We start from the raw sequence: 27,977 nt of genomic DNA, 5'->3' as shown, positions 1-27,977 counted from the left end.
AAGTTGCAGTGAGCAGAGATCATGCCACTGCACTCCGGCCTGGGTGACAGAGTGAGACTCCGTCTCAAAAAAAAAAAAGAGGGGTGCCACATCGGGCCCCCAAGAGCACCTGTGAGCCCAGGAGGGTGGCACGGAATGTCTGGCCCTGTGGTCTGGAGTCAGCACTGGCTTCTGAGGAGCCAGAGAAGGGGCAGAGTGGGGACAAGCACCTAGTGGGGCTCCGTGTGGATTCTAGAAAGGCATTCCCTGTGAGGGGCAAGCACCAGGTGGTGTCAGACCCCAGCCCCAGCCATCCTGAGCACAGAAGGTGGGTCCCCAACCCGAAGACGACAGGAAGCCATTTCCAAGAGGTGAGTTTATTGGGGGAGGGGACTTGTCAAGTCATCAGTGCAACACTGCATCCCCGCTCAGGGCAGGTCAGTCCAGTGTGTGGGCCCCAGGGGTCACAGGCATAGCAGCAGGAGGGGGAGTGAGCTACCCCTGTCGAGGTCCTCAGGCATCTGTGGCTGAGCCGGGCGGCTCCTGGGGCAGACAGTGTCGTTGCCGGAGAATCGACTTCTCCTCCTCCTGCAAGGAAAGGTCACACACACGTCACCCAGCACGGGACACTGATGCGTTACATGTCAGCCAGCACCCAGCACACACAGGATCTCAAATACACCCCCTGCTCCCCTGCCCGACACTATACTCATGACCCTCTGGGGGATGTGAGGGGACCCTGGGCCACCCACTCTCACCATCTCGGAGGCAGTGCTGGGGCTTGCGCCCTCGGGGGACCCCCCTTCATCCCTCGAGCAGTCGGGTCCGGCGTCCTCCTCATACTCTGTCAGACAATCTGACTCCTCTCCTGGAATCGGGAAGCAGGGCATGGGTGAGGGGATCCGGGCTGGCCTGCCATCTCCAGCCACTCCCCTCCCTCTTGGGGATCCCCTGGGCCCCTCACCGTCAGCACAGCCATCAGAGACATAGCTCGTGGGGGGCTCAATCCGGGACACAATCTCTGCCAAGTCGGTGAAGCCAGAGCTTGGGAAGGCAAGCACCTGTGGGGTGACACTGGTGAGGCTCTTAGGGGGGGCCCACAGAGTCTTGGGGCCCCTGGGGGGCCCAGTGGTGCACTGGGGGCTCAGAGGAGATCCTAGGGTGGGAACTCTCTGAAGTCAGCGGAGGTCTGAGAGCTCAGCAAAACCCAGGGATACGTGGGGTCATCTGAGGTTTTGGGGAGACTTTAAGGGGGCTTGGGTTCTGGAATCAGTGGAGTCAGAGTGGCCCTGGGGGCATCACAGGCTTACATCTGCACGGCGGCTCTCATTAAGGTCTGTAGACCGCCGGTCTGTGAGCATTTTCTCAATGACGTTGCCACGGCTCCAGCCTCCAAATACCGCCTTCCCGTACTGGTAGCCCACATCCTGTGGGAAGTGAGGGGCTGCGTCCATGTCTCTGCAACCCTGCTTTGCTTGTCCCCACTGTCTGCCCATTCTCTGGCCCCTCAAAAGCCTGATGCTCTGGGGGAGTTGCATCTGAGACTAAACTTATTTCAGAGTTAGCTGCACATAGCACACTCGCCTACACATCCCCTGTCCTGCCCTTGACAGACATTACCAATCAATCTCTCCATGTTCTTTCCCACACAGCCCCATGCAGGGTGCTGGGCAGCAAATAACACAAGGTGGTGATGTGTGAGCTTATTCTGACGTCTGCAAACAGGCAGTACATCTGTGGATGTCACCATTTCCCAAGCCCACAGCAAACATCTTGAATTTCTCATGGCATGCTATCCCAGTGAGCCCACAAGGGACATCACACATCTCTTCTCAGACTCAGGGCTTCTGGGCTGCAGCTACTGATCAATTTCTTTCTTTCTTTTATTATTTTTATCTTTAATTTTTAAAATTAATATTATTTTTTGAGACAGAGTCTCACTCTGTCACCCAGGCTGGAGTGCAGTGGCACAATCTTGGCTCACTGCAACCACTATCTCCTAGGTTCAAGCGATTTCTCCTGCTGCAGCCTCTCAAGTAGCTGGGACTATAGGCATGCGCCACCACACCTGGCTAATTTTTGTATATTTAGTAGAGATGAAGTTTCACCATGTTGACCAGGCTGGTCTTGAAATCCTGACTTCAAGTGATCTGCCCACCTTGGCCTCCCAAAATGCTGGGATTAAATGCATGAGCCACCATGCCTGGCCCTTTCTTTTTCTTAGAGGCAGAGTTTTGCTCTGTCACCCAGGCTGGAGTGCAGTGACGCAATCATAGCTCACTGCAGCTTCAAACTCCTGGGCTCAAGCGGTCCTCCCACCTCAGCCCCCCGAGTAGCTGGGGTGACAGGCATGCACAACCACATCCAGCTAATTTTTTATTTTTAATCTTTGTAGAGATGGGGTTTTGCTATGTTGCCCAGGCTGGTCTTGAACTCCTGGTTTCAAGCAACCCTCCCACCTCAGCTTCCCAAGGTGCTGGGATTACAGGCATGATACACCATGCCTGGCCCCCTGATCAGTTTCAATTGGCTTGGGGTATGGCACATTTTTCAGGGTCAGTGGCACATAACACACACACTGCTACCTCCCTTTCCTGGAACTGTGGCAGACATTTCTACTTCATCACTATTCTCATTCCCACCAATGCAGAAATGGCACTAGAAATCACTATACAGTGCTTCCAGGGGTGCAGCTGGCCTATAAGGAGAAAGTTCTTACACAGCACATGCACAGCCACACCCCTACTACATCCCCTGCAGACATCACCAATTGATCACTGATCTGTTTTCCAGAGATTCCAGATGGGATTCCTGGATTCCTCCTGGATTCCTCCCCCTCATACCACTCTGGGCTTTAAGTAGCAAAGTGTAGCCAGAGCACCTATGCAGGCACCATGCCACTCCTGCCCACTCACATAGATCTGGTCGAATTTCCCGAAGTCCATGGTCTTGAAGCAGTCGATAGGCGGGCGCAGGTACTCGCAGTAGGAGCTGGACTTGACAACCTCTAGCTGCCGCACGCAGGACACGTAGGCCAGGCGGGACTGGATTTCGGCCATGTCTGGAACCTTCACCTTGTCCGCCCAGGGATTCAGCCGCTTCCACAGCAGCCACCAGCCGGACAGGCTGTCCCCGTAGGTGCTGAGGTCTGTCTCATCCTGGCTCCCCACGTCGATGGCGATGACCGTTTTGGCACCCATGCTGCGGGCGATGTCCGCTGTGGGGCCGGGGGGGTCAGCGGGCTGCTCCCCTTGGGGGCCCGGGGCAGAGATGTTCAACCCAGTCCCACAGATGCCATCGTGCAAATGATCACGCCAAAAAAAAAAAAAAAAAAAAAAGAACACCCACACTTGCAAACACCATGCTGTCATGCACAGGCGTGGAAATGATGCAACTGAAGTTGAGGAGGGGGGTCAGGTGTTGGGAGGTTTTGTTTTATTTTTTGAGACAGAGTCTCACTCTGTCACCCAGGCTGGAGTGCAATGGCGCGATCCGGGCTCAGTGCAACCTCCACCTCCCGGGTTCAAGCAACTCTCTTGCCTCAGCCTCCCGAGTAGCTGGGATTAGAGGCATACACCACTACGCCCGGCTAATTTTTGTATTTTTAGTAGAAACCGGGTTTCACCGTGTTGGCCAGGCTGGCCTCGAATTCCTGACCTCAAGTGATCCACCCACCTCAGCCTCCCAAAGTGCTGGGATTACAGGCATGGGCCACTGTGCCCGGCTCAATAAAGCTTTATTTATACAAACAGAGGGCAGGATTCAGCCTGTGGGCCATAGTTTGCCCACCCCTGGCCTACAAGATTGTGAGCATGTGTGCAGCTAGCATACATGTCTATTCGTATATGCACACTTCTGGGGTGTGGAATTTTAAGTTGTGTACCTGCCTGCCTCTCACCTGCACCCATAAAGGTGGTAGGCATGGCTTAACTCGGTTAGAGGTGCCGCATCCTATCTACATGTGTGCACAACCCTGCATGTTTGAGGGAACGTGCAGGACAAATGGAACAGACTGGCATGCGTTGGCAAATGCCTTATTTCACTGATGCACGTGTTCATCTGTGCACACGTGCCTGTGTGCACACGTGCCTGTGTGTACACGTGTGTGTGAGCCCTGCCTGCCCCTGAAAGCATGTGCGTATATAGCTGGTGTGCACACCTTTGAGTGTTGCATTCCATCTACATGTCCCCTGATGTGCGTGTGGACGTGTGCACCTGTCCTTCTTGTGTGTACATCCACTTGTGCTTAACACAGCACACCAGCAGGTAGATGTAGATCTCTTTCTTTCTTTCTTTCTTTTTGAGACTGAGTCTTGCTCTGTCACCCAGGCTGGAGTGCAGTAGAACGGTCTCAGCTCACTGCAACCTCCACCTCCCAGGTTCAAGTGATTTATCTGCCTCAGCCTCCTGAGTAGCTGGGATTACAGGCACGCCCCACCAGCCTGGTTAATTTTTTGTATTTTTAGTAAAGACGGGGTTTCACCATGTTGGTCAGGCGAGTCTCAAACTCCTGACCTCAGGTGATCCGCCCACCTCAGGCCTCCCAAAGTGCTGGAATTCCAGGCTGAGCCACCGCGCCCGGCCAGAATGTAGATTTCAACCGCACATGTCGCTGTCCCCAGGCACGTTCATGTATCATCTTGTGCACGTGACCATATGTGTGCGCATGTGTGTCTGCACCCCTGTATGGGCAGCTTGGGCACGTGTCCCATCATTGAGCCTGTCTGTGTGTGCCCATGCGTGTGCGTGTGTCTGGTGCGGGAGGTGCTTGCGTGTGCGGGTGGTGAGGGCAGCCACTTGCCTGGCAGATTGTTGATGTAGCCGCCATCCATGAGTAGGTGCCCGTCCTTGGGGTCGCACAGCGGGGGCAGGTAGCCCGACAGCGTCATGCTGGCGCGCACATACCGCCACAGGGAGCCTGCGCGGTGGGACACACAGACACAAACACGCACAGACACGCTCAGACACGCCAGAGGCCCGGCCAGCCCGGCGGGCTCGCTGACCTGGGACGTTGTTAACGTAGCACCCATCCACCAGCAGGTGCCCGTCCTTGGGGTCGCACAGTGGGGGCAGGTAGGGGCAGTAGGAGGCGCTGGCCCGGACGTAACGCCACACACAGCCTGTGGGGATGGCGTGAGGCGGGTAAGGCGTCCGACGAGTCTCCCTGCTCCCCTCCCCAGAGGACGGACGTACCTGGGGTCTCCGGGGCATTAGTGGGTGGCGGTTAGTGGTCGGCGATCGGGCCAGGGTGGACGGTCACTCGTGTTAACAACGTCCCAGACGCTCAGCGGCCCTCCCGGAAGCATCCCCCCAACCCCACGTGGCGTCAGCGGTTGCTGCGGGCTGGGCGGGGACACCCACCATCTTTGTGGACTCGCATGGCTGAGGCAGTGATATCTGTGGTCACGTTGAAGTAAGGCAGCCACAGGTCCTGCGGGGACAGGGATCGAGGTGGGGGAGGAGCAGGGGGCTCCTCTGGGGAGGGGTAGGCTGGGCAGGGGATGAGGTGGGCCTACCTCAATCTGCTTATCCTGGAAGACCCGGTGGATGCTGCGGTTAAAGGCAGACCCAGTGAACATGGAGGTGACTGGGTACGTGAGGTCCAACACAGGTTCCAGGACCGAAGTCATGCTCTAGGGACAAGGGGGCCAGACAGGGTCAAATAGGAGTTACGTGGGGTCACAGATAAGGTTCATCAATAGGGGGTGAGCAAGCAGCACTTAGGGGCCAGGTGCAGCGGCTCACGCTGGTAATCCCAGCACTTTGGAGGCCAAGGCGGGCAGATCACTTGAGGCCAGGAGTTCAAAAGCAGCCTAGCCAACATGGTGAAACCCCATCTATACTAAAATACAAAAAAATTTGCCGGGCTGGTGGGGCGTGCCTGTAATCCCAGCTACTCAGGAGGTTGAGGCAGATAAATCACTTGAACCTGGGAGGTGGAGGTTGCAGTGAGCCGAGATTGCGCCACTGCACTCCAGCCTGGGCGACAGAGCAAGACTCAGTCTCAAAAAAAAAAAAAGGAGCACTTAGGGATGATGTGGTCACCCAAGGCCATTCACAAAGTGGTCACCAAGGGCCCTGGGTGCTCTTGTTGGGGGCTATGGTTAGGGTCAGTAGACAGGTGGTCCCAAAGTGGTTACCCAGAGTCCTAGAAGCATATCTACAAAAGTCCGGACAGCTGGGGTTCACAGATTCAATTAGGAATGGTCACCCTGACCCCGGAGGCTCCCCCATGGGATCAGGTTAGGGTGGAGCCACGGGTTTTATGGCACTCCTGGGGTGCCGAAATCCCTCCTCGCAAAACACACCTTGGCCCACTCCCGGGCCCGCTGCTTCGTGCGGCTGGCGCTGCGTTCCTCGGCGTACAGCGCTCCGATGAAAGAGCCAATGGACGTGCCGCCCACCAGGTCCACGGGGACCCCCGCCTCCTCTAATGCCTTTAGTACTCCGATGTGCGAGCAGCCCCTGCCGGTTAAAATGGGCCCCAGTGACCCGCTAGGCCCCACCTGCAGGAACTCCCCTGACCCTACCTCCTCCCACCTCCCGCACTGCTAAGGAACAAAGGACCCGCCCCTACCCACGGGGTCTCTCCCGGGGGAGGGGGGGGAAGCTCCACCCTTGAACACCCAGGCCCCTCCCCCGGGAACAAGCCCCGCCCCTAACGTGGCCCCGCCCCACGGTTTCTCCCAGGAAGCTCCACCCTCGGACATCCAGGCCCCGCCCCCAGGGAGCAAGCCCCGCCCTCACCTGGCCCCGCCCCCGCCCAGCACAAGGGCAATGGTGTTCCCTGTGAGCACCCTCGCCAAGCGGGAGAAGTCGCTGTGCCGGTCCGCGCGCCTGGAGAAAACCTTCTCGTAGAGCTCATGCTGGGATGGGGGAGATAGCCGCGACCCAGGAGCATGAGGGCGGGGTCCAGCGGATCCCCCAGGGGTACCCTGACCTTCGAGCCTGTCCTCAGCTCTCCCAGGCCCCGCCCCAGTCTCCCAAGCCACGCCCACTAGCCACGCCCCTAGAAGGTTGGGGCCGGCCCGCTCCTCACCAGCTTGGCAGGGCTGCGGCGCGAAAAGAGGCGGCGCGGACAGCGCAGGTGCAGGTGCCCCGAGCACCAGCTGCGCATATTTAGCCACTCCACGGTGCGCGTGGGGCCCGCGCCCTCCTCTCGGTGGAGCAGGACCAGCTGCTTAAGGGCGCGCACGGCCGTGTTCTCCAGCATCTGCTCCAGCTTCGGAAGACGGACGGCGGAGGTCACCAGCCGCCCCACCACCACCTGGCCACACCTGGGTCCCTGACTGCCTACCCCCATGGCGAGGGTGCATGTGGCCTGGTACAGGTACTGGAGGGCAAAGGACGGGGCCCGAGGTGGGTGAGATCAGGGGGCACGGGCTTCCGACCTGGCCGAGGGTGGGCTCCTGGTCCCCCAGGCCCACGATGAGGATGCAGTCGGCCTGTCGCAGGCAGCGCACGGTCCAGGGCGTCAGCGAGGCGTCCGTCTGGTAGAGTACGATACGGTGTGCATCCTCCTGCTGGGCCAGCCACCCTGACAGCCGGAACTCTTGGATGCTTGGGTGGGAAGGGGGCAGCGTCATCCTGGGGTTGGCCTGGGGTCAGTGTGCTCCCCGAGACCACATAGCTCCGTTGCTGGGAGGAACTTAGACACCCAAACTCCCACCATGGAAGTCCGTGCCCCGGTGGGCAGATTCACACCACTGCGAATCTCCCCATTGACCTATGGGTAGGACGCAGGCTCTGTGGTTGGAAGCCGAGAACTTGAACTCAGATCTGAAAGAATTTGAGGCTCCAGGCCCACCCACCACCCTCCCCACTCCCTTCTGCAACACACACCTATCCAGTGCGGAGGCCCCCAGGCGTGCCCGGATGATGTCACTGTTAAGGAGTAGCGTCGGACCTAGGGGTAGGTGGGGAAGGGAGGCTGGGAACCATGGTCCACAGGGCTGGGGACTAACTCAGAAAAGAATATCCATTACCCCACCCCTGTGGCCCTGTTCCCCTCCACCCCCCAAATGACCTACCCGAACATCTCTCACTCACTAATGTCCCACCCACCGCCAGCCCCCACCCATGACCCTCACCCCACTGACCGATGGCCTGCAGGGCGTGCTGCAGCTCCAGCGTGAAGGCCACCATGGGGACCTCAGCACACACAGGCAGGACTGCCACAGTTGCCAGGTTGCTGGCTGGGTTGGTGAGTTCCGAGTGTGGGGGCACACCCAGCCCGGAGCCTGCTAAGAACCCAATGGATGAGATTTGTGGTGTGAACCTGTGTCTGGAGAGATGAACCCTCCTCCTCCTCTTCTTCCTCTTCCTCCTTATCTGAAATTCCTGCTCCTGTGCTCCCAGACTGCAGCCCCCAGTTGCCCAAAGTCTTGACTCTACCATACTGAAAGCCATGGCTCTGGTCCTGGACCCTCAGCCTCAACTACTATTCCCTCTTTTGTTAAAACCTGGCCATCCACCCTCCACTTTGGGCCCTGATCACCTCAGTGGGATCCATTACACAACTCTACAACCATTCAGATTCACTGTGCTTGGGAGATCAATTGGCCAGTGCCCCTGCCCCATTCTGGCCTTGGTTCCTCTGTCTAATGGGGGACCTGAGCATAAAACGAGGCAGAAATAAAGCTATTTTTAGCCTAGCCAACATGGAGAAACACTGCTCTACTAAAAATACACAACAATTAGCCAGGCGTGGTGGCATACACCTGTAATCCCAGCTACTTGGGAGGCTGAGGCAGGAGAATCACTTGAACCCGGGAGGCAGAGGTTGCAGTGAGCCGAGATCGTGCCACTGCACTCCAGCCTGGGCTACAGAGCGAGACCCTGTCTTAAAAAGAAAATAAAAGAAAAGACAAAGAAAAGAAAAGAAAACAAAAGAAAAGCTACTTTTGACCCATCTGTTGCTTCCCAGCTTCTCCACTAACAGCCTAGACCAGCTGTCAACTCCCATATCTTGCCTAGACCTCTTGTTGCCTCCTTACTGGTGGAATTCTTCCTCCCCTATAACAATCTAAATAAGCTCAAATGCCTGTCCACAGCCCCTAACCCCTATGTGACTTACCCCCCAACCCCTACCACCTCTCCCCTTGATCACTTTCCTCCTCAGTGCTTCAAAACTACCAGCCTCCTGTGCAGCACTCCTGGTTTCTCTTTCATGTCTGGCCCCATCTCATTTGTCAAGTCTCAGCTCACTGTCCTTAGAAAAGCCTCTTTCTCCCTCCCTTCCTCCCTCCCTCTGTCAGCCACACGCCATCATGACCCTCTTTTGTCTTGTAGATATTGTATTCTCTATCTGTAATTTCTTTCTTCTTTTTCTTTCTTTTTTTTTGAGATGGAGTTTTGCTCTGGTTGCCCAGGCTGGAGTGCAATGGCGTAGGCTCGGCTCACTGCAACCTCTGCCTCCCCGGTTCAAGCGATTCTCCTGCCTCAGCCATCCAAGTAGCTGGGATTACAGGCACCCACCACCACACCCGACTAATTTTTGTACTTTTAGTAGAGATGACTTTCACCACGTTGGCCAGGCTGATCTCGAACCCCTGACCTCAAGTGATTCACCTGCCTCGGCCTCACAAAGTGCTGAGATTACAGGCGTGAGCCACCGCCCCAAGCCTCTGTAATTTCTTAATGATGGATATTCTGCCACTACTGCCCTGCCCCCGCCTCGGGGGATCTAGGGGTCAGGGCCAATTGGGTAGAGCCCCTGGAGAGAAAAGGGGTATCTAGGTTGCTGGGCTAGCCCATAATCTGGCCGCCACAATGTAGAAACTCAGGCCCGCATTTCAGCAGGCCTCCAACCCCACCGCACGTCCCATTCTGTTCTAGCTCACTGAAGCCACAGGCTGAGACAGGGGGCTACATCTCCAAGCATGCTGTAACTTCAGAAGGCAAGGTGCCCAGAGACCTAAACAACAATCCACAGACTATTTTCCATCATGGTATGGGGAGTTTTGTTTGTTTGCTGTTTTGTTTTTTCTGAAACAGGCTCTAGCTCTGTCGTCCCGGCTGGAGTACAGTGGCACGATCACGGCTCACTGCAGCCTCGACCTCCGGGCTCAAGCAGTCAATCCTCCCGCCTCAGCCTCCCGAGTGGCTGAGACTACAGGCATGTGTCACCACGCCCAGCTAATGTTTGAAATTTTTGTAGAAGACAGGGGTCCTACTATGTTGCCCAGGCTGGTTTCAAACTCAATCTCCTGGGCTCAAGCGATCCTCCTGCTTCAGCCTCCCAAAGTGCTGAGATTACAGGCATGAGCCACCATGCCCGGCCCTGCCATCATATTCTGATCTAGGACTCCCTTTCTCTCAACGTCCAGGCCGTGGACTTCCCCAGCAAGCCCTGACTCCCGGGCAGACTCCGCCGACTCCACCGCCTAAGACTCCCTCCTGGGCACCACTGATTTACTTTCGAGCCCATTAACTAGCACGCCTGGGGTCGAGGACTCCGTTTCCCAGCATGCTCAGGAACACGAACTCCATTCCCCAGAATGCTCTGCGCCTCGGTCCTACTTAGGGTTTGAAAAACTCAGGGGCACGATTTCTTCGCGGAACTCCATTTCCCAACATCCCTCCGGAAAGAAGGCTTCCCGCCCAGCAGGCTCTGGACACCGGACTACATCTCCCAGCACGCTCTGGGCCGGCCGGCTCTCACCTGGGAAGGGTCCTTGCAGCTGCTGCAAATTCCCTAGAATTTTCTGGCTCAGTAGGTGGATAAGGCGGGTCACGACCTGGGGGCGTTGGAGGCCGGCATTTCAGTGAGACCTGGGAAGCGGCTGTCCAGGTCCCAACTCTCCCTCCTATGCCGGGGCTCCTGGGTCCCACCCCCAAGAGCCCCCGCCCTCACTCCCTCGCTTCGGCCCCTCCCTCGACCCCGCCCCTCTAGAATCCCCGCCCACACACTAGGCCCGGCCCCCCCTCGGGGTCCCGCCTCCGCCTCTCTGCCCCGCCCACAACAGGCCGCACCTGCGGGTACCGGCGTTTGATGTGACCCAAGGTGCCCTCGGGAAGCTTGGCCAGCTCCGTGTCGCGCACCGCGTGCACCGTCGTGGCTCGCGGCTGCCGGGTCAGTGCCTCCACCTGGGGGGCCGCGTGCATGATTGGGGCTGCTTGGGTGGGGACTGGAGAGGCCGAAGATGGGTGGAAAGGGGCCTATACTGCCCCATCTAAGGCTCCCCTGCAATGGGGGTGTAGGGAAGCAAGCCTCGCTCTCTACCCATTAGAGCTCCGGGGAGAGGGAGAGGACAGGGATCCACGACAGGCGGAATCCCCTTTTCCGACGAAATGAGGTCTGGGCGGGGAGTGGACTGGGTGACATCAGAGGTCGGGAGCCGCATTCACCACTCCCTGGATTACCCGGGATGATGTGTGTGCGTTGTCCGGGGACTGGCCTGGAAAAGGCCAGAGGTCAGTGGGTGGGGGTCGCGCTCACCACGCCGATGAGGTCGCCGCGGCCGTACTCGCCCACCAGCTCCTTCTTGCCGCTGCCTCGCTGGATCACGCTACGCAGCCGCCCATTGAGCACGATGTAAGTGCAGTCGGAGCGGTCGCCCTGCCTGAGTGGGCGTGGAGGTCAGCAAGGTCTGACCACCCCCAGGTCCCCACCCCTAGGCCGGGCCTAAGCAGCGCGGTGGGAGCTGCACCTGTACAGCGCGCGTCCCGCCTCCACTGCAGTCCAGTCGATGGCGAAGTCCATCTGGCGCACGAAGGGCGACATCCTGGCTGCCACCGTGTGCGCCGCGCTCAGCACCACACTGGGCTGTGCGCGCATGATCCTGCAGGAACAGACTTGGGATGAAAGAGGAAGGCCTCAAAATTGTCCTACACCAGCGCTGGGAGGCCAGATCTGGGGGCTCCCTTCTGCTCTTCCGGGAGTGAGGTTGAGGGATGGGGTTCTGGCCACTCCCACGGGTTGGGGTCCTCTGAGTACCACCCCTACTCCAACCTCGGGCTGTCATACTCATAGAAATCGGACTTGGAGATACGAAGGAAGGTGCAGTCGCGTTGGGCTCGCAGTGTGAAGATGAGAGGTTCGCCAGTGAGCACCGCCAGCTGCCCCACCAGTTCCCCGGGCTGCGCTACGAACAGGCACACGTCCTCCGCCTTGTCGATCATGCGCTGGTACACGTGTAGGCAGCCCCAGAGCACGAAGTGCAGGCTCACGTCCTGTGCGGGCAGGGGATGTGATGAACACAGAACCCGGACAGCGTGGACCCCAGCTCAGGTCAACATGCCCCCACAGGAAAAAATTAAAGAAGAAAGGAAGGGTTAAGAAAAATATGAAGGCGCAGGGCGCGGTGGCTCACGGCTGTAATCCCAGCGCTTTGGGAGGCCAGGCAGGGGGGGATCACTTGAGGCCAGGAGTTTGGCACCAGCCTGGCCAACGTGGCGAAACCTGTCTCTACTAAAATAAAAAAATTAGCTGGGCGTCGTGGCACATGTCTGTAATTCCAGCTACTCAGGAAGCTGCGGCAAGAGAATTGCCTGAACCTGGAAGGCGGAGGTTGCAGTGGGCTGAGATCATGCCATTGCACTCCAGCTTGGGCGACAGACTGAGACACTGTCTTAAAAAAAAAAAGAAGGCCGGGTGCGGTGGCTCACGCCTGTAATCCCAGAACTTTGGGAGGCCTAGGCAGGCGGATCAAGAGGTCAGGAGATCGAGACGATCCTGGCTAACACAGTGAAACCCCGTGTCTACTGAAAACACAAAAAATTAGCCGGGCGCAGTGGCGGGCGCCTGTAGTCCCAGCTACTTGGGAGGCTGAGGCAGGAGAATGGCGTGAACCCAGGAGGCGGAGCTTGCAGTGAGCCGAGATCGCGCCACTGCACTCCAGCCTGGGCGATACAGCCAGACTCCATCTCAAAAAAAAAGAAGAAAAAAAAAAGAGAAAAACATGAAGGAGAGAATAAAGACTTTGGATATAAGCAGCATCTATATATAAATATAAATACATATAAAAATATTTTTAGCCGGGCGCGGTGGCTCACGCCAGTAATCCCAGCACTTTGGGAGGCTGGAGGCAGGCGGATCACGAGGTCAGGAGATCGAGACCATCCTGGTTAACATGGTGAAACCCCGTCTCTACTAAAAGTACAAAAAATTAGCCAGGCGTGGTGGCAGGCGCCTGTAGTCCCAGCTACTTGGGAGGCTGAGGCAGGAGAATGGCTTAAACCCGGGAAGTGGAGCTTGCAGTGAGCTGAGATCGCACCACTGCACTCCAGCCTGGGCGACAGAGCGAGACTCCGTCTCAAAAAATATATATATATATATTTTTACATAGATTATATATAGATGAGAAGCATTTCTATAGATATATGTGTGTATATATATATATGTTCCATATACCCAGGATTCAACCAACCCTGGATCTAAAATATTCAGGAAAAAAAAAATTGCATCTGTGCAGACCATTTACAGACTATTTTCCCCATTATTCCCTAAATAATACAATATAATGACTATTTACATAGCATTTACATTGTGTTAGGTATTATAAGTAATCTCGAGATGATTTAAAGCAAGCTTGTCCACCCCACTGCCCACGGGCTGCAAGTGGCCCAGGATGGCTTTGAATTTGGCCCAACACAAATTCATAAACTTTGTTAAAACATTATGAGATTTTTTTTTTGCGATTTTTTTTCTTTTAGCTCATCAGCTATCTTTAGTGGGTTTTTTTTTTTGGTTTGTTTGTTTTGAGACGGTGTCTTGCTCTGTCGCCCAGGCTGGAGTGCAGTGGTGCAAACTCGGCTCACTGCAACCTCTGCCTCCAGAGTTCAAGTGATTCTCCTGCCTCAGCCTCCCAAGTAGCTGAGATTAAAGGTGCCAGCCACACGCCTGGCTAATTTTTGTACTTTTAGTAGAGATGGGGTTTCACCATGTTGGCCAGGCTGGTCTCAAACTCCTGACCTCAGTGATCCAACCGCCTCAGCCTCTCAAAGTGCTGGGATTACAGGTGTGTGCCACTATGCCCAGCTATAACTGTTAGTGTATTTTATGTGTGGCCCAAGACAATTCTTCTTCTTCCAATGTGGCCCAGGGAAGCCAAAAGATTGGACACCTCTGATTTAGAGTATACTGAAGAGGCTGGGTGTGGTGGCCCACAACTGTAATCCCAGCACTTTGAGAGGCCTAGCTGTGAAGATCGCTTGAGCCCAGGAGTTTGAGACCAGCCTGGGCAACATAGTGAGACCCTGTCTCTACACACACAAAAATTTTTTTTTTAATTAGCCAGGCATGGTAGCATGTGTCTATAGTCCTGGCTACTCTGGAGGCTGAGGCAGGACGATTGCTTGAGCCTAGATGTTTGAGGTTGCAGTGAGCTATGATAGTGTCACTATACTCCAGCCTGGGCTACAGTGCAAGACCCCATCTCTAAAATAAATTAAAGGCCAGGTGCGGTGGCTCACGCCTGCAATCCCAGCATTTTGGGAGGCGAAGGCAGAAGGATCGCTTGATAGTTTGAGCCCAGGAGTTGGAGACCAGCCTGGGCAACATAGTGAGACCCCCATCTCTAAAAAAAATAGAGTAAAATGGGCAAAAGATCTGAATAGAAACTTCTCCAAAGAAGATATACAAATGGCCAATAGGCACATAAAAAGCTGTTCAACGTCAAGTCATTAGAGAAATGCAAAGCAAAACCACAATGAGATACTACACTTCACACCCACAAAGATGGCTAGAATTACAAAGGGTTAGAGAGAATGTAGAGAGACTGGAATTCACATACACTGCCAATGGAAATGTAAAATGGTGCCGCTGCTTTGGAAAACAGTCTAGCAAAGAAACAAACAAACACACAGTGCTTAAAAAAATTAAAAATAGAGGCTGGCTGTGGTGGCTCACATCTGTAATCCCAGCACTTTGGGAAGCTGAGGCAGACAGAAAACTTGAGGTCAGGAGTTCAAGACCAGCCTGACCAATATGGTGAAACAGTGTCTCTACTAAAAATACAAAAATTAGCTGGGCGTGGCAGCATGTGCCTGTAATCCCAGCTACTCGGGAGGCTGAGACAGGAGAATTGTTTGAACCTAGGAGGCAGAGGTTGCAGTGAGCTGAGATCGCGCCACTGCACTCCAGCCTGGGCGACACAGCGAGATTCTCCCTTAAAAAAAAAAAAAAAAATTGAATTGGCTTATAACCCAGCAATTTAACTCCTAAGTATATACCCAAGATAAATGAAAACATATGTCCAAGCACTTTGGGAGGCCAAGGTGGGACGATCACTTGGTCCCAGGAGTTCAAGACCAGCCTGGGAAACATAGTGAGACCTCACCTTTAAAAAAATAAATAAAATATATGTCTACACAGAAACTCTTACATAAGGCCGGATGCAGTGGCTCATGCCTGTAATTCCAGCACTTTAGGAGGGTGAGGCAGGCGGATCACCTGAGGTCAGGAGTTCAAGACCATCCTGGCCAACATGGCGAAACCCTGTCTCTACTAAAAATACAAAAATTAGGCGGGCATGGCCGGGTGCAGTGGCTTATGCCTGCCTCAGCTTCCCGTGTAGCTGGGACCACAGGCATGCACCACCACGCCTGGCTAATTTTGTTTGTTTTTTGTAGAGACTGGGTTTTGCTATGTTGCCCAGGCTGGTCTCGAACTCCTGGACTCAAGAGATCCTGCTGCGGCCTTCCAAAGTGCTGGGATTACAGGCGTGAGCCACTGTGCCCAGCCTAAAGTATATACTTTAAATGGGTAAATTGTATAGTACATGAATTATAGCTCAATAAAACCATTACACGCCCCCCAAAAAAATATTGTTTCACTTGAGACCCACTGACTTCCTTTTTCATTTCTTAGAGATCAACCTATTTCTTCCCACAACACAACATTTGCACAAGCTCTTCCTTCTGCCTAGAAAAGACCTTTCCTCCCACTTGCACTCAGTTTGTTCCTCCCCCTCCTTCCTTCTTAGGTCATGCCCTTAGAAGTGCCACCCTGTCTAAGCCAGACTTTGTAGTGCCAAGATCATCTCCTTTGTGACACTAAGCACTTATGATTTTACAAGAATTTGTGTAATGCTTTGAGTCATGTCTCTCAGAATACTGTGGGCTGCCCAAGGGCAGGGACCACTAAGGGCTTTCCCTCCCCACTTTTTTTTTTTTTTTTTTTTTTTTGAGACAGGGTCTCACTCTGTTGCCCAGGCTGGAATGCAGGGGTGCGATCTCAGCTCACTGCAACCTGTCTCCTGGGTTCAAGCGATTCTCCTGCCTCAGGCTCCTGAGTAGCTGGGACTACAGGCCCCTGCCACCACGCCTGGCTAATTTTTGAATTTTTAGTAGATATGGGGTTTCACCATGTTGGCCAGGATGGTCTCGAACTCCTGACCTCAAGTGATCTGCTCACCTTGGCCTCCCAAGGTGCTGGGATTACAGGCATGAGCCACCATGCCCAGCCCTTTTCCTGCCTCTTGTCCAGCTGGCAGCACACGGTTTGAGATGGGGCAAATGCTGGATAAACACATGTTTCTTTTTTGGGTAGCCTGACCAGCTAGACACCTTCCTGTTCCACGCCTTTATAAATGAGGAACTGAAACCGCCTAGAAATGGAGAGATTCCTTCTTTATCCACCACACCAACCTGTCTGGCACCCAGTGAAGCTCCACCTGCCAAAACGTTGCAGGGACCCCTGGGTGAGGCACAGTCCCAGGAGATATAAACACATGCTGGAACCTTCTAAGACAGAATTTCCAGACTGTGGCCAGGCGCAGTGGCTCACGCCTATAATCCCAGCACTTTGGGAGGCTGAGGCGAGTGGATCACTTGAGGCCAGGAGTTTGAGACCAGCCTGGCCAACATGGTGAAACACCGTCTCTACTGAAACTACAAAAATTAGCCAGGCGTGGTGGCATGTGCCTGTAGTCCCAGCTTCTAGGGAGGCTGAGGTGGGAGAATCACTTGAATCCACGAGGCAGAGGTTGCAGTGAGCCAAGATCGTACCGCTGCGCTCCAGCCTGGGCGACAGAGCAAGACTCCGTTTCAAAAAAAAAAAAAAAAGTTTCAAGCAGAAGCACAAGAGAGCAAGGGGTCCCTAACAAAAGTCCTGCCAACCCAGAGAAGCTCTGAGGGGCTGCAGACCAGCGTGGTACACTGACAGGCCAGGGCTGGGTTGTGGCCAACAGTCTCCCAGATAAGCAGGGCCCAGGGGCCCCCAAAGAAGCCACAAGGTAACCTTACTTCCTCAGCTATTCTAAGAACAGCTGGCAAAAGCCTCGATTTCCTCTCCAGAAAAGAGCCCATCCCTGCCATGGGTGGTTCAAGGAGACAGCATTGTCACTGGGTCAAGTGACACAGCAACACCCCAGCCGGCTAACAGTGGAACCACAGCTCCCACCCCACCCCAACCCTGCCCTAGGCTTCTCTCCCCCAAACCTGGGGCAGTGCTGGGGTCCCGGTGCCTATGACAGCTCACTGTCACCTCAGGCCCCCGCTCACTATAAGCTGCTGCTAAACCCCCTCCCTGATCACTTGTCACTCTTGCAAACCCTACACTGTGGATAATGGACTGTATGGTTCCGGCCTGCTGCTCTGTACATTTGAGCATCCCTGGTCTGTACCCATCACGTGTCAGGAACAGCACCCTGTGAAATCCTAACAATCAAAAATGTCTCAGTAGGCTGGGCACAGTGGTTCATGCCTGTAATCCCAGCTCTTTGGGAGGCCGAGGCAGGCGGATCACCTGAGGTCAGGAGTTTGAGACCAGCCTGGACAACATGGCAAAACCCCATCTCTACTAAAAATATAAAAATTAGCCAGGCGTGGTGGCACAACCCTGTAATCCCAGCTACTCGGGAGGCTGAGGCAGGAGAATTTCTTGAACCCAGGAGGCGGAGGTTGCAGTGAGCTGAGATTGTGCCACCGCACTCCAGCCTGGGCGACAACAGCCAAGACTCTGTCTCAAAACAAAACAAAAAAAGGCCGGGCGCGGTGGCTCACGCCTGTAATCCCAGCACTTTGGGAGGCCGAGGCGGGCGGATCACGAGGTCAGGAGATAGAGACCATCCTGGCTAACACAGTGAAACCCCCTCTCTAGTAAAAATACAAAAAATTAGCCGGGCATGGTGGCGGGCGCCTGTAGTCCCAGCTACTCAGGAGGCTCAGGCAGGAGAATGGAGTGAACCCAGGAGGCGGAGCTTGCAGTGAGCCGAGATCACGCCACTGCACTCCAGCCTGGGTGACACAGCGAGACTCCGTCTCAAAAAAAAAAAAAAAAAGTCTTACTGGGGTTCTGCAAACTAGGCATCTCTTCTTTATTACCTCATTCCACTGATGAGGAAGCAGAGAACTTTCTAGATCATCTGCCACATTCTGGGGGCAGAGTGTGGGTTTGAACTTTCCTCTTCTTCTTCCCCCTCCTCCTCCTGCCCTGGGGCTTCCTGACTTTCAGCTGGTAGTCGGGTCACTAACCCTTGGCGGGCCTCACTTTCCCCATACGGACAGTGGACAGAATGGTGGGATACATTTTCCTACACATCCTGGGTGCCGCCACAAGGCCCTGAAACCCCACCCCCAGGGCTGGTTCATGGCCTTCCGGGGCCAGATGGCGATTTGTAGCCATTTATTGAGCCCCTATCCTGGCAGTGGTCAGCGTAAGAAGCAGACATGTTAGTGAATACTGCAGGATCAGACGTTCAGAAAACAGAGTTACAGGAAGAGCCAGGGCAGGCAGGAGAGATCTAGGAGTTGGGGTCCTAGGGCAAAAGGTTCAGGGGTCACAGGTGAAGGGTTGACAGGTCCAGAGGACATAGGGTGGGGTTAGGGGGTGGGGGTCACAGCACCCAAGGGTTAGAGGTTGGAAATGATAGGATGAGGTCTGCTTCTATGGGAGAAGGTGCTGGTCTTACAGCCAAAGGGCAGGGATCAGACAGAGGTCACAGAAGTCATAGGGAATGATCTCAGGTGGCATGGTTACAGGTCAGGGGTCAGCCTCACCTGGTCTCCCTGGCGGGCAATGATGGTGCCGGCTTTGGCGTGGTGCAGCAAGACTCGGCTGTTCAGGAGGGAGGGGTCCTGGGGAGGGAGGGGGGTTGAGATGGGTGCAGCCAGGCCTCCCTTGCGCCCTGTGCCCAGCTCCCCTTGGCTGCCCACCTCAATCCGCATCAGCTTGGCCAGCTCCCGCTTTGCTGCCTCGAAGATGCTGCTGGTCTGGCGGCCCTGGTAGGGCCCGAAAGGGCAGCCACCGGTGGCCGACTCATCCTCACAGTAGCTGTATTCACAGGCGCCTGCCGGCTGCTCACGAGGCTCCTGAGTGGGGGTCTGAGTGGGGCAGGCTTGTGACCTCCTGATCCTCCCTCCCAGCCACCTTCCCCTGCAGACTCCACCACCGGCCAGGGTCCCAGGCCTTACCCGAGCGGGGGCTGCCAGGGACCCCCCAGATGCCTCTTCCTGCAGGGACACGGAGATCCGGCCACGCTCATAGGCCATGTCAAAGTCAGAGCGGGGGCCACCCTGCAAGCCTGCAGGTGGGCAACAAAAACCATAAAGATGAGAGTAAGATTTTTAAAAAATGAGACAGGTGTAGTGGTGCAGGCCTGTAGTTCCAGCTATTTGGGAGGCTGGGGCTGGAGGATCACTTGAGCACAGGAGTTCGAGGCTGCAGTGAGCTATGATGGCACCACTGCACTCTAGCCTGGGAGACAGGTCTCAAAAGAAAAGAAAAAGATGAGAGTAACCACAGTTGCAGTCTGAGACCAATGGATACCAATGTGCCATGGGCCACTGCTGTAGAAGACATGACTAATCAACGCCTGCACTCTCCCTCTGAATCCTTCTCAACACAGGTGGGAGAAGCACTATCTCAATGAATAGCTACAAAAAAGTGCCTGGGGAAGTACTGGCAGTGTTCCCATTTCGCAGATTAAAAAATCAAGACAGGCAGGCGGTGGACCTGGATTCAAACCTGGAAGCTCCATGGCCCTCCCCACAGACCCAGTGCTCCAAACCTGAGATGTCCCCTGGCATGGAGACGCAGCGGCTCAGCAGAGGGGCCGAGGGGGTTTCCAGGGATGTGGGCTTCACGGGGTCCCCTGGGGGAGACACATGTTCAGGCTCCTGCCCCTCAGAGCCACTAGGAGGATTAGCAGGTTGGGAGATAAGGAGATGCTGGAGACTGATGAACTAGTTAAAGTAATTCCAATGGGACCTTGGGGATGAGGACAGAGCTTCCTGGGTATCAGATGGGAGTCAGACCTGGGTACCCAGCTATGGAGTCCCTGTGGGGCTAGACAAGCTCAGGTTGACTCTATGCAGAACTGAGAAAGGGGCTGGGGGCTGAGACAGGGCTTCCTGGGAGATTGGGCTCGGCTGGCCTCGGGTCCCTGGGTACCTGTAGGTCCAGGCAGCGGGGCCCCGGTGGGATCAGGTGGCCGGCCTGGGGTCTCCCTGGGCTCGTCTGTAGCTGAGGTGCTGACCATCCTCTTGGAGCCCCGCACAGGGCTGGTGCGAGTTGGGAGGCCAGGGCTGGGGAACAGACGCAGGGGCTGGATCTCCTGGGGGCAGAGAACAGCTTGTGGCCTGTCCTGGGAGTCCTATTCTGACCTCGCCCCCATCCCCCCTGTGCTCGCTCCCCGCCACCCACTCACGTGGCTGAAGAGCTCATTGGTCAGACCCAGGTAGTTGTGCAGTGCCAGGAAGGTGACTCGCTGCAGCCGCACCATGATGATCTGCAGGGCTCGAGGGGCGTGGCCATAAGATGGGGCGGGGTAAGGGGCAGGGCCAGATGGTGGGCCGAGCTAGTTCGCAGCATAAGGGGTCGGGCGGGAACCAGGGGGAGACCCACAATCTGGGGAAAATGGGGCGAGGCAGCTAAGGGAGGAGTCCGCGGCTGCGGACGTCTGGCTGCTCCAGGCCGATAACCACAGCTCCAGCGCCTGCTGGCTGCTGGGCCTCGGCCCCTTGGAGCCTGGAATGGGTGGGGGCCAGGGTGGGGTCCATCGGGGGGTGACAGGAGGCGAAGGCCCACTGACCTGCACGACCCGCACCAAGCTCTCCGGGTACTTGGTGAAGACCGCGGAGAATGCTTCCACCGGCAGGCGCAGCACCGTGGAGTCCCGGGCCGCCCGGGCAGACACGGTCCGCTGGGGATGCTGGTGACCCTGGGGGAGGGGAGGGCGTGAAGAGAGACAAGGGCAGGGGCTGCGAGTCCCCGTCGCTACTCCCCTAATCCTTCCTGGCGCCAGTCCCGTGAGGGGCCATCGGCAGCATCAGGGATGAATCAGAGATTGGGGACCCAGTGATTTCCTTCAACCTAGTCCCTTGGGTGGGACCTCGCACCCCAGCCCCCCTGCCTCAGAAACTGGTCACTCACGGTGATGACATCCAGGATGCTGAGGAGGCTGTTGACGCTGTCCCCAGGAACCACTTCCTTCACCACACACTCCTTCCCGTCCTGAGACACAGGAGACCGTGGACCCTCAGTGGCCTCGCCCTGGTGACTGGCATGTCGCCCCCTCACCCATCCCAATGATCACTGACACTTCTCATCCCTTCTCAGGGGAACCCACCAACCCTTCCAACGAGCAGGCATCTCCCATCGTTCAATACTTGTAACTACTGAGCAACTACACAGACCACCCCAAATGTCCTTGGTCACCCGTTCCCCTGACTCCCAATGACGCATCTCCAAAGACCACCAGCTCTACAGACCAATGCCTGCTGCCCATTCCCACCACCCATCCTCCTGCAGCAGCCCCTGGGGAGGCCCACTCACAGGCCCTGGCAGACAGAGCTCCAGCAGCCCGTCCTGCACCACGTAGATGCTGGCATCTGGCTGGCCCGGCCGGAAGACATAGTCACCCTGGCCCAGCCGCTGGAAGACCATGTGACGGCAGAGCTCCAGGAAGAGCGGTTTCTCGAAGTGGCCCAGCACCCTGTTGGACAGGCGGTGGGCGACAGAGGCTGGAGGTCAGGGCGGCCCCACGTCTGCAGCCCTCCACCCCCACCTGCACCCCAACACTGACCGGACGTTCTTGAGCATATAAAGCACTTCAGAGGGCAGATGGGAGTTAGCCAGGTCGCCCTCGGTCAGGTCAGCTTCCAGCACTGCGGGTGGGGGCTCCTTCCGCTGCAGTGTGGGCGTCTCTTTCTGGATGCGCAGAATCCTGGTGGGGCGGGGGGGTGCCGGGGGTGAGGGGGACAGGGAGAAGGCTCAGGCAAACCTAAGACCCCCACATACTCCTTTCCCCAGGGCTCACGTACAGCAAACTCTGGCCCGCTGGCCAAATCAGGCCAGCCACCATTTTTTTTTTTTTTTTTTTTTTTTGAGACGGAGTTTCGCTCTTGTTTCCCAGGCTGGAGCGCAATGGTGCGATCTCGGCTCACTGCAACCTCCACCTCCCGGATTCAAGCGATTCTCCTGCCTCAGCCTCCCTAGTAGCTGGGATTACAGGCATGTACCACCACGCCCAGCTAATTTTGCATTTTTAGTAGAGACGGGGTTTCTCCATGTTGGTCACGCTGGTCTTGAACTCCCGACCTCAGGTGATCCGCCCGACTCGGCCTCCCAAAGTGCTGGGATTACAGGTATGAGCCACTGCGCCTGGCCTCAGGAGTCTCGCTCTTTTACCCAGGCTGGAGTGCAGTGGCGAAATCTCGGCCCACTGCAACCTCCACCTCCCAGGCTGAAGCAATTCTCCTGCCTCAGCCTCCCAAGTAGCTGGGACTACAGGTGGGTGCCACCACACCCGGCTAATTTTTTGTATTTTTAGTAGAGATGGGGTTTCCCCATGTTGGCCAGGCTGGTCTCAAACTCCTGAACTCAAGTGATCCTCCCACCTCAGCCTCCCAAAGTGCTAGGATTACAGGCGTGAGCCACTGCACCCGGCTGGCCACATTTATTTTTGTAAATAAAGTTTTAGTGGTACAAAGCCACATTCATGTATTTGCATATCATCATGGCTGCTCCCATGCAGCAGAGTTGAAGAGTTGCAATGGGGACCATATGTGGCCAGCAAAGCCTGAAACATTTACTATCTGGCCCTTTATGGGAAAACCCTATGACCCCAGACCTAAAGTTCTCTGAGATGGCCCCTCCACTAGGCATAGGCCCAAGCTGAACCCTTTAGGAAGGGAGACCCCTGACAGAGCTTCCAAGATAAGGGTAGGCCCAGAAGTGGTACCTGTGTTTATCATGGGGGTCCTGAAACGGTCCTTCCAGTAGTCACAGAGTAGATTCCTGAGATAGTCCCCTTAATGTGAGTATGCCTTTGACATAGCTTCCAATATATGAGAATGGCAGATACAGCCTGTCTACTCTATGTAAACATTCCTGAGATAGACCTTCCTCCCAGTCTCAGAGAACCTTGAGACAGCTCCTCTGATGGCCACAGAGGTCCCTGAAGTAGCCCTCATTATAAGCGGAGAATCCAGAGGTAGCCCCTCTGCTAATCGTGGACCTGGGAGAGCCCTTCCCCACAAGTCAGAGTGATTGCTGAGATAGACCCTCCACTGGCAAAAGATCCCTAGATAGACCTTGGAGGATGGCACCCCGGGTTAAACTCAGTGAAATCAAGAAATTCAGACATAATTCCTTTTTTTGCTGGGTGTGGTGGCTCATGCCTGTAATACCAGCACTTTGGGAGGCCGAGGCAGGAGGATTGCTTGAGGCTAGGAGTTCAAGACTAGCCTAGGCAACACAGTGAGACCCCCATCTCTACAAAAACATTTAAAAATTAGCCAGGCATCGTGGTGCATGCCCATGGTCTCAGCTAGTTAAGAGGCTGAGGCAGGAGAGATCTCTTGAGTCCAGGAGGTCAAGGCTGCAGTGAGCTGTGATTGTGCCACTGCACTCTAGCCTCAAAAACAGAGTGTGATCCTGTCTCCAAAATAATAATAATAATTATAATTGTTAGTATTATTCCTTTTTTGATCAGGGAGATCTTGGGCTAACTCTTCCCTAGGTCACAGAAAGCTGAGATAGCCCTCTGACAATCATGAAGATATCAGTGTAGTCACTTAAAGAGTATGCAAACACTGGAGACAGCTCCTGTGATGTGGAGAAACCTGAGGTATAGACCCTCAACTGATAATGTGGAACTTTGAGATAGCCCTTCTACTCAACTCATAGAAAGCCCTGCCATTGGCCGGGCTCAGTCGCTCATGCCTGTAATCCCAGCACTTTAGGAGGCCGAGGCGGACGGATCACAAGGTCAAGAGATCGAGACCATCCTGGCCAACATGGTGAAACCCCATCTCTACTAAAAATGCAAAAATTAGCTGGGCATGGTGGCGTGCGCCTGTAGTACCAGCTACTCGGGAGGCTGAGGCAGGAGAATCTTTTGAACCGAGGAGGTGGAGGCTGCATGAGCCGAGATCACGCCACTGCACTCTAGCCTGGCGACAGAGCGAGACTCCGTCTCAAAAAAAAAAAAAAAAAAGAAAGGCCTGCCATTGCAGGACTATTGATCACGGAGAGCCCTAGGATGATGCCCTGGTGTGAAGAAACCCTTGAGGCAGACCTCCAGGTAGACTCCATGATGCAAGGGGATCCCAGAGCCAGCACTCAACTTGCAAAGAGTTGGAGAGCCTTTCTCGCAGACCCTGAGATAGCTCCTTGCTGCCAACAGGGATCTCTGACGCGTCCTTCCTATATTTCTAGTGCAAGAAAATTCATAAGATAGCCCCTAGGGAACAGAAGCTCCTGAGACAGCCTCCTTAGTGTGGGAAGAACTCCAAGGTCCATAATATAGGAAAGATGCCTTCTGATGTAGAGAGATGCCTGAGATAACCCCTGGAGAAGAGAGGCTGGAGGCTGGAGATAGCCCCTTTAGGAGATCGTAAAAACACAATTAACCTCAGTGAGGTACCCTGGAAGAAAACCACTCATGTGAGGAGACTCATGAAATAACCTACGTGGAGACCCCTGATGTAGACCCCCCCACTAAATATACGGCAAGACCTCTGAGATATTGACTTGGGAACAAATAGCTCAGATACTCCAGTGGAAGGAGAACATCACTGAGGTAGCCCTCAGGGAAGAGAGACCCTAGAGACAGCGGATCTGGTGTGGAAGAGCTCTGAGAGGAGAGTCCAGAGATGTCTCTCTGAAACAGGAAGACTTTCTTCTTTTTTTTTTTTTTTTTTTTTTTTTGAGACAGAGTCTCACTCTCTTGCCCAGGCTGGAGTGCAGTGGCACAATCTCAGCTCACTGCAACCTCCACCTCCCAGATTCAAGTGATTCTCCTGTCTCACCCTTCTGAGTAGCTGGGATTACAGGCCCATGCCACCACACCCAGCTAATTTTTGTATTTTTAGTAGAGATGAGGTTTTGCCATGTTGGCCAGGCTGGTCTCAAACTCCTGACCTCAGGTGATCTGCCCGCCTCAGCCTCCCAAAGTTCTGGGAATTACAGGCATGAGCCACAGAGCCCAGCCAACATGGGAAGACTTCCACAACACTTTGGTGTAGGTTGATTACTCAAAAGGCCCCTGAGATAACACCTAATACCAGGTCACACCCAGCACAGCCTTACTTCTTGGCAATGTTGAGCATCTTCAGTTTCTTTTTCATGCGTGGCCGGGAAGTGGCGGAGACAGAGGTATCCACGAGGGAGGAGGTGGATTGTGACACCTGGGAGAATGAAGGCGGAGATGGGTCAATTGCTAATTCAGACCTTGGAGAAGAGGCAGACCGATCCAGGGGGTCTCCATCAAGGAAGGAGCGGTGGCGGACACTAAAAAGTGTAAATAAGGAAGGGGCGCGGCCTCTGTGCGGTCAGGGCGGACCCCAGGGGTCCCGGACTCACCTTCCGCATAATCTTCCGGCCATAGAACAGCACTTTGTCCCTCTTCCGGAACCGATACCGGGGGCCATCCGGGGCTGGGGTTTCTGGGGATAGGTGGGGACAGGGGCACTCCGAGCTCTGTGCAGACTCCACCCTGCCAGAGCTGGGGTATCGCGAACAGACGCCAGCAAATCCCCATCTCTGCCGCCTCGGGACCCGGGCATTTGGGCCCCCCACCACACAGCCTCCCAAGAGGGGCCCCTCGGGTGCTCACTTGGCACTCGCAGCCGCCGCACCACCAGGAGGATGAGCACGGCCGTGACCACCACCGCCACTCCGGCCCCGATCATCACGCCCAGCACCTGAGGGACGAACGGCACTGGCTGCGCACCGCAAATCCGTCCCGCTGCGCCTTCCCCGGGCGCCGGGACGTCCTGGAACCCATCCCTCTCCGCCACCTTCGCCCCCGAGGAGTTTGTAGCCAGCCCGTGACTCGATGTCCCCATCTGCAGAATGGGCCAGCGCTGCTCCCTCCCCGGGGGCGCGACTCTTCCCTGAGGCCCGGCGGCCCGCAGTGCATGCCGGGAAACGTAGTTCCGCCCGAGCGGACGCAGCGTGTTATCGCCAGACCACGTAATGCGCGCTGAGCACGCCGGGAGTTGTAGTCCTCGTGGCGCCCCACGCCCGCACCTACCTGGTCCCCGCCCCACCCCTTACCATTCCAGTTTGCAGCGGAGCCTCCATCGGTTGATTCCAGCTGGACGGCCGATCTGGTAGCCTGGAGTCCTGGGAAATCAAGGAGTCGAAGGAACCCGTGCAAGTCGTCAATCTGGGCCCGCCCCTCCCCTGCCTCAAGCCCTGCCCCCAGCTCAAGCCCTGCCCTCTGGGGTGGCGGGGGAAGCGTCTCCACCTGCCAGGGGCGCGGCTAGAGGGGCGCTGCGGGACTAAGGGATGGAGCAAACCGACCTCCCGGCCCTGGCCAGGAGGTGAGGCGGGTTCCCGGCTTCCTGCTCCCTTCGCCTACGCGTAGGGCCTACCAGACGCCCCGCCTGTCCAACCCCACCCCGGGGCCAAAGGCCGACCTGGCACCCACTGTCAGCAGCCTGCAGGCAGGTCCCCACAGGGCACGGTCCCCTGCACCTGGTGACTTCCTCCCGGGTCACTGCCCTCTGCGGGGTTGATCAAGCCTGACCACCCCACCCCCCAGGCCGCACCCCCTACTCCGTCGAAGACTGAATGCCCCACCCCAGGAAAACTGGGGCCCGCAAACCGTGGAGTCCGGGAGTGGGCACCTAGATACTCGGCTCCCGACCCAAGCCTGCCCCGGGAAAGACCCAGGAGATGGGAGGCACCGGAGTACTGCCGGGGTATCCGTGGAAAGCGTCTGATACCCACGTTTCAGAAGAGTCCTGGGATGCTTGGGGTGGCGTGGGCTTGCAAGGCGCTGCTGGTTTTTGCCGGGGATTTACTATCACGTAGTAGTGAAGTTATGGGGGATCTATGGCACGGAGCATCACTGGGACTCCGGGACCGATGGTGGCGCCATTGCTGGGAGGCGTAACCAGAGACGCTGGAATTAGTGGGTGGGGATGCGGGGTCACTGGAAAGTTACTGAGATTCTGAAGATTACAATACTACTGCTGGGAAAACCGGGAGGTGGGTGGGCACATTCCTGGGGTGCTTGTGAGAGCGGGCCTGGGGAGGGCGTCCGGGCTCCTTGGAAGATACTGAGAGATGCTGGAATATTACTGGGATTTTTCTGGGAAGCGGAGGATGTTTCTGACACCGCTAGAGTATTAATGGAAATTCGGGGGCCGGGAGATAGGAATCCCGGAGACTGCGAGTCGTTACTTGGAAAATTCCTGGGTGGCCGGTTCTCTTCCACCTCAGGGCACAGCTGCCTACCGGTGTGGAAACACCTGCCGAGTCGTGGGGGTATGGGAACATCAGAAAGTCTAGAGTTAATAGGAATCGGAGAACAGATCGTGGGAAAGCGGAGGCTCGCTAATGACCCTCGAAGGGACACCCCTGCGAGGCCAACGGAAACCCAGACTCACCCAGGGGCCGCAGCCGGAGTCCACTCCGCGCCAACACCGCTAGCGTTCCGCCCGGCTCCGCAGGCGCGGCCCCTTTAAATTATTCACTCCTAGTCGCACCGCAGTCCCTCCCGCCCCTCCCACCCCCCCGCCCCCCGCGCCATGCTTGGAAGGCAGACTGAGGCCGCCATGCTGAGTGTGGCCGCGCCTTAAAGGGCCTCACACCACTTAAC

The 27,977-nt window shown here is 55.9% G+C and overlaps 1 protein-coding gene across 6 annotated transcripts; it reads right to left on the bottom strand.

Moving 5' to 3' along the window:
* Positions 1 to 340: 340 nt before the first annotated feature.
* PNPLA6 (patatin like phospholipase domain containing 6) lies at positions 341 to 27,855 on the bottom strand. 6 transcript variants are annotated; one of them, XM_054462966.2, is made up of 35 exons: positions 27,766 to 27,855; positions 27,104 to 27,256; positions 26,426 to 26,494; positions 25,983 to 26,070; positions 25,730 to 25,812; positions 25,457 to 25,554; positions 21,948 to 22,088; positions 21,698 to 21,857; positions 21,296 to 21,376; positions 20,955 to 21,083; positions 20,571 to 20,651; positions 20,315 to 20,477; positions 19,932 to 20,015; positions 19,336 to 19,445; positions 19,078 to 19,245; positions 18,922 to 18,999; positions 11,948 to 12,153; positions 11,631 to 11,762; positions 11,420 to 11,543; positions 10,954 to 11,067; positions 10,643 to 10,718; positions 8,079 to 8,222; positions 7,822 to 7,885; positions 7,371 to 7,539; positions 7,019 to 7,201; positions 6,727 to 6,845; positions 6,288 to 6,444; positions 5,496 to 5,612; positions 5,341 to 5,410; positions 4,781 to 4,897; positions 2,895 to 3,196; positions 1,290 to 1,406; positions 944 to 1,040; positions 738 to 847; positions 341 to 567 (listed from the first exon to the last, which is right to left on the bottom strand). In XM_054462966.2, the coding sequence occupies exons 3-35, from the start codon at positions 26,450 to 26,452 to the stop codon at positions 493 to 495; spliced, it is 3,984 nt and encodes a 1,327-aa protein (XP_054318941.2). In that variant the 5' UTR covers positions 26,453 to 26,494; positions 27,104 to 27,256; positions 27,766 to 27,855; the 3' UTR covers positions 341 to 492. The 6 variants fall into 6 exon arrangements, with proteins under 6 accessions (XP_054318941.2, XP_054318944.2, XP_054318942.2 ...); XM_054462969.2 differs by having other exon boundaries at positions 8,079 to 8,219; XM_054462967.2 differs by having other exon boundaries at positions 27,104 to 27,278; positions 27,766 to 27,841.
* Positions 27,856 to 27,977: the final 122 nt, after the last annotated feature.

The sequence above is a fragment of the Pongo pygmaeus genome, chromosome 20, assembly GCF_028885625.2.
Source record: "Pongo pygmaeus isolate AG05252 chromosome 20, NHGRI_mPonPyg2-v2.0_pri, whole genome shotgun sequence".
Lineage (NCBI taxonomy): Eukaryota > Metazoa > Chordata > Mammalia > Primates > Hominidae > Pongo > Pongo pygmaeus.
The sequence above is the reverse complement of the archived record's forward strand: the minus strand, read 5'-3'. Positions and strand labels throughout refer to the sequence as shown.

Excerpts from the sequence above, each read along its gene's own strand:
- PNPLA6 (XM_054462963.2), bottom strand. The coding sequence starts at position 26,214 with ATGGGGACATCGAGTCACGGGCTGGCTACAAACTCCTCGGGGGCGAAG. Across the intron at positions 19,446-19,931 it reads CATGCCAGGGGACATCTCAG|GCTTGCAGGGTGGCCCCCGC; the intron begins GTTTGGAGCACT and ends GCCCACCTGCAG. Across the intron at positions 12,154-18,921 it reads TTGCCCGCCAGGGAGACCAG|GACGTGAGCCTGCACTTCGT; the intron begins GTGAGGCTGACC and ends CTGCCCGCACAG.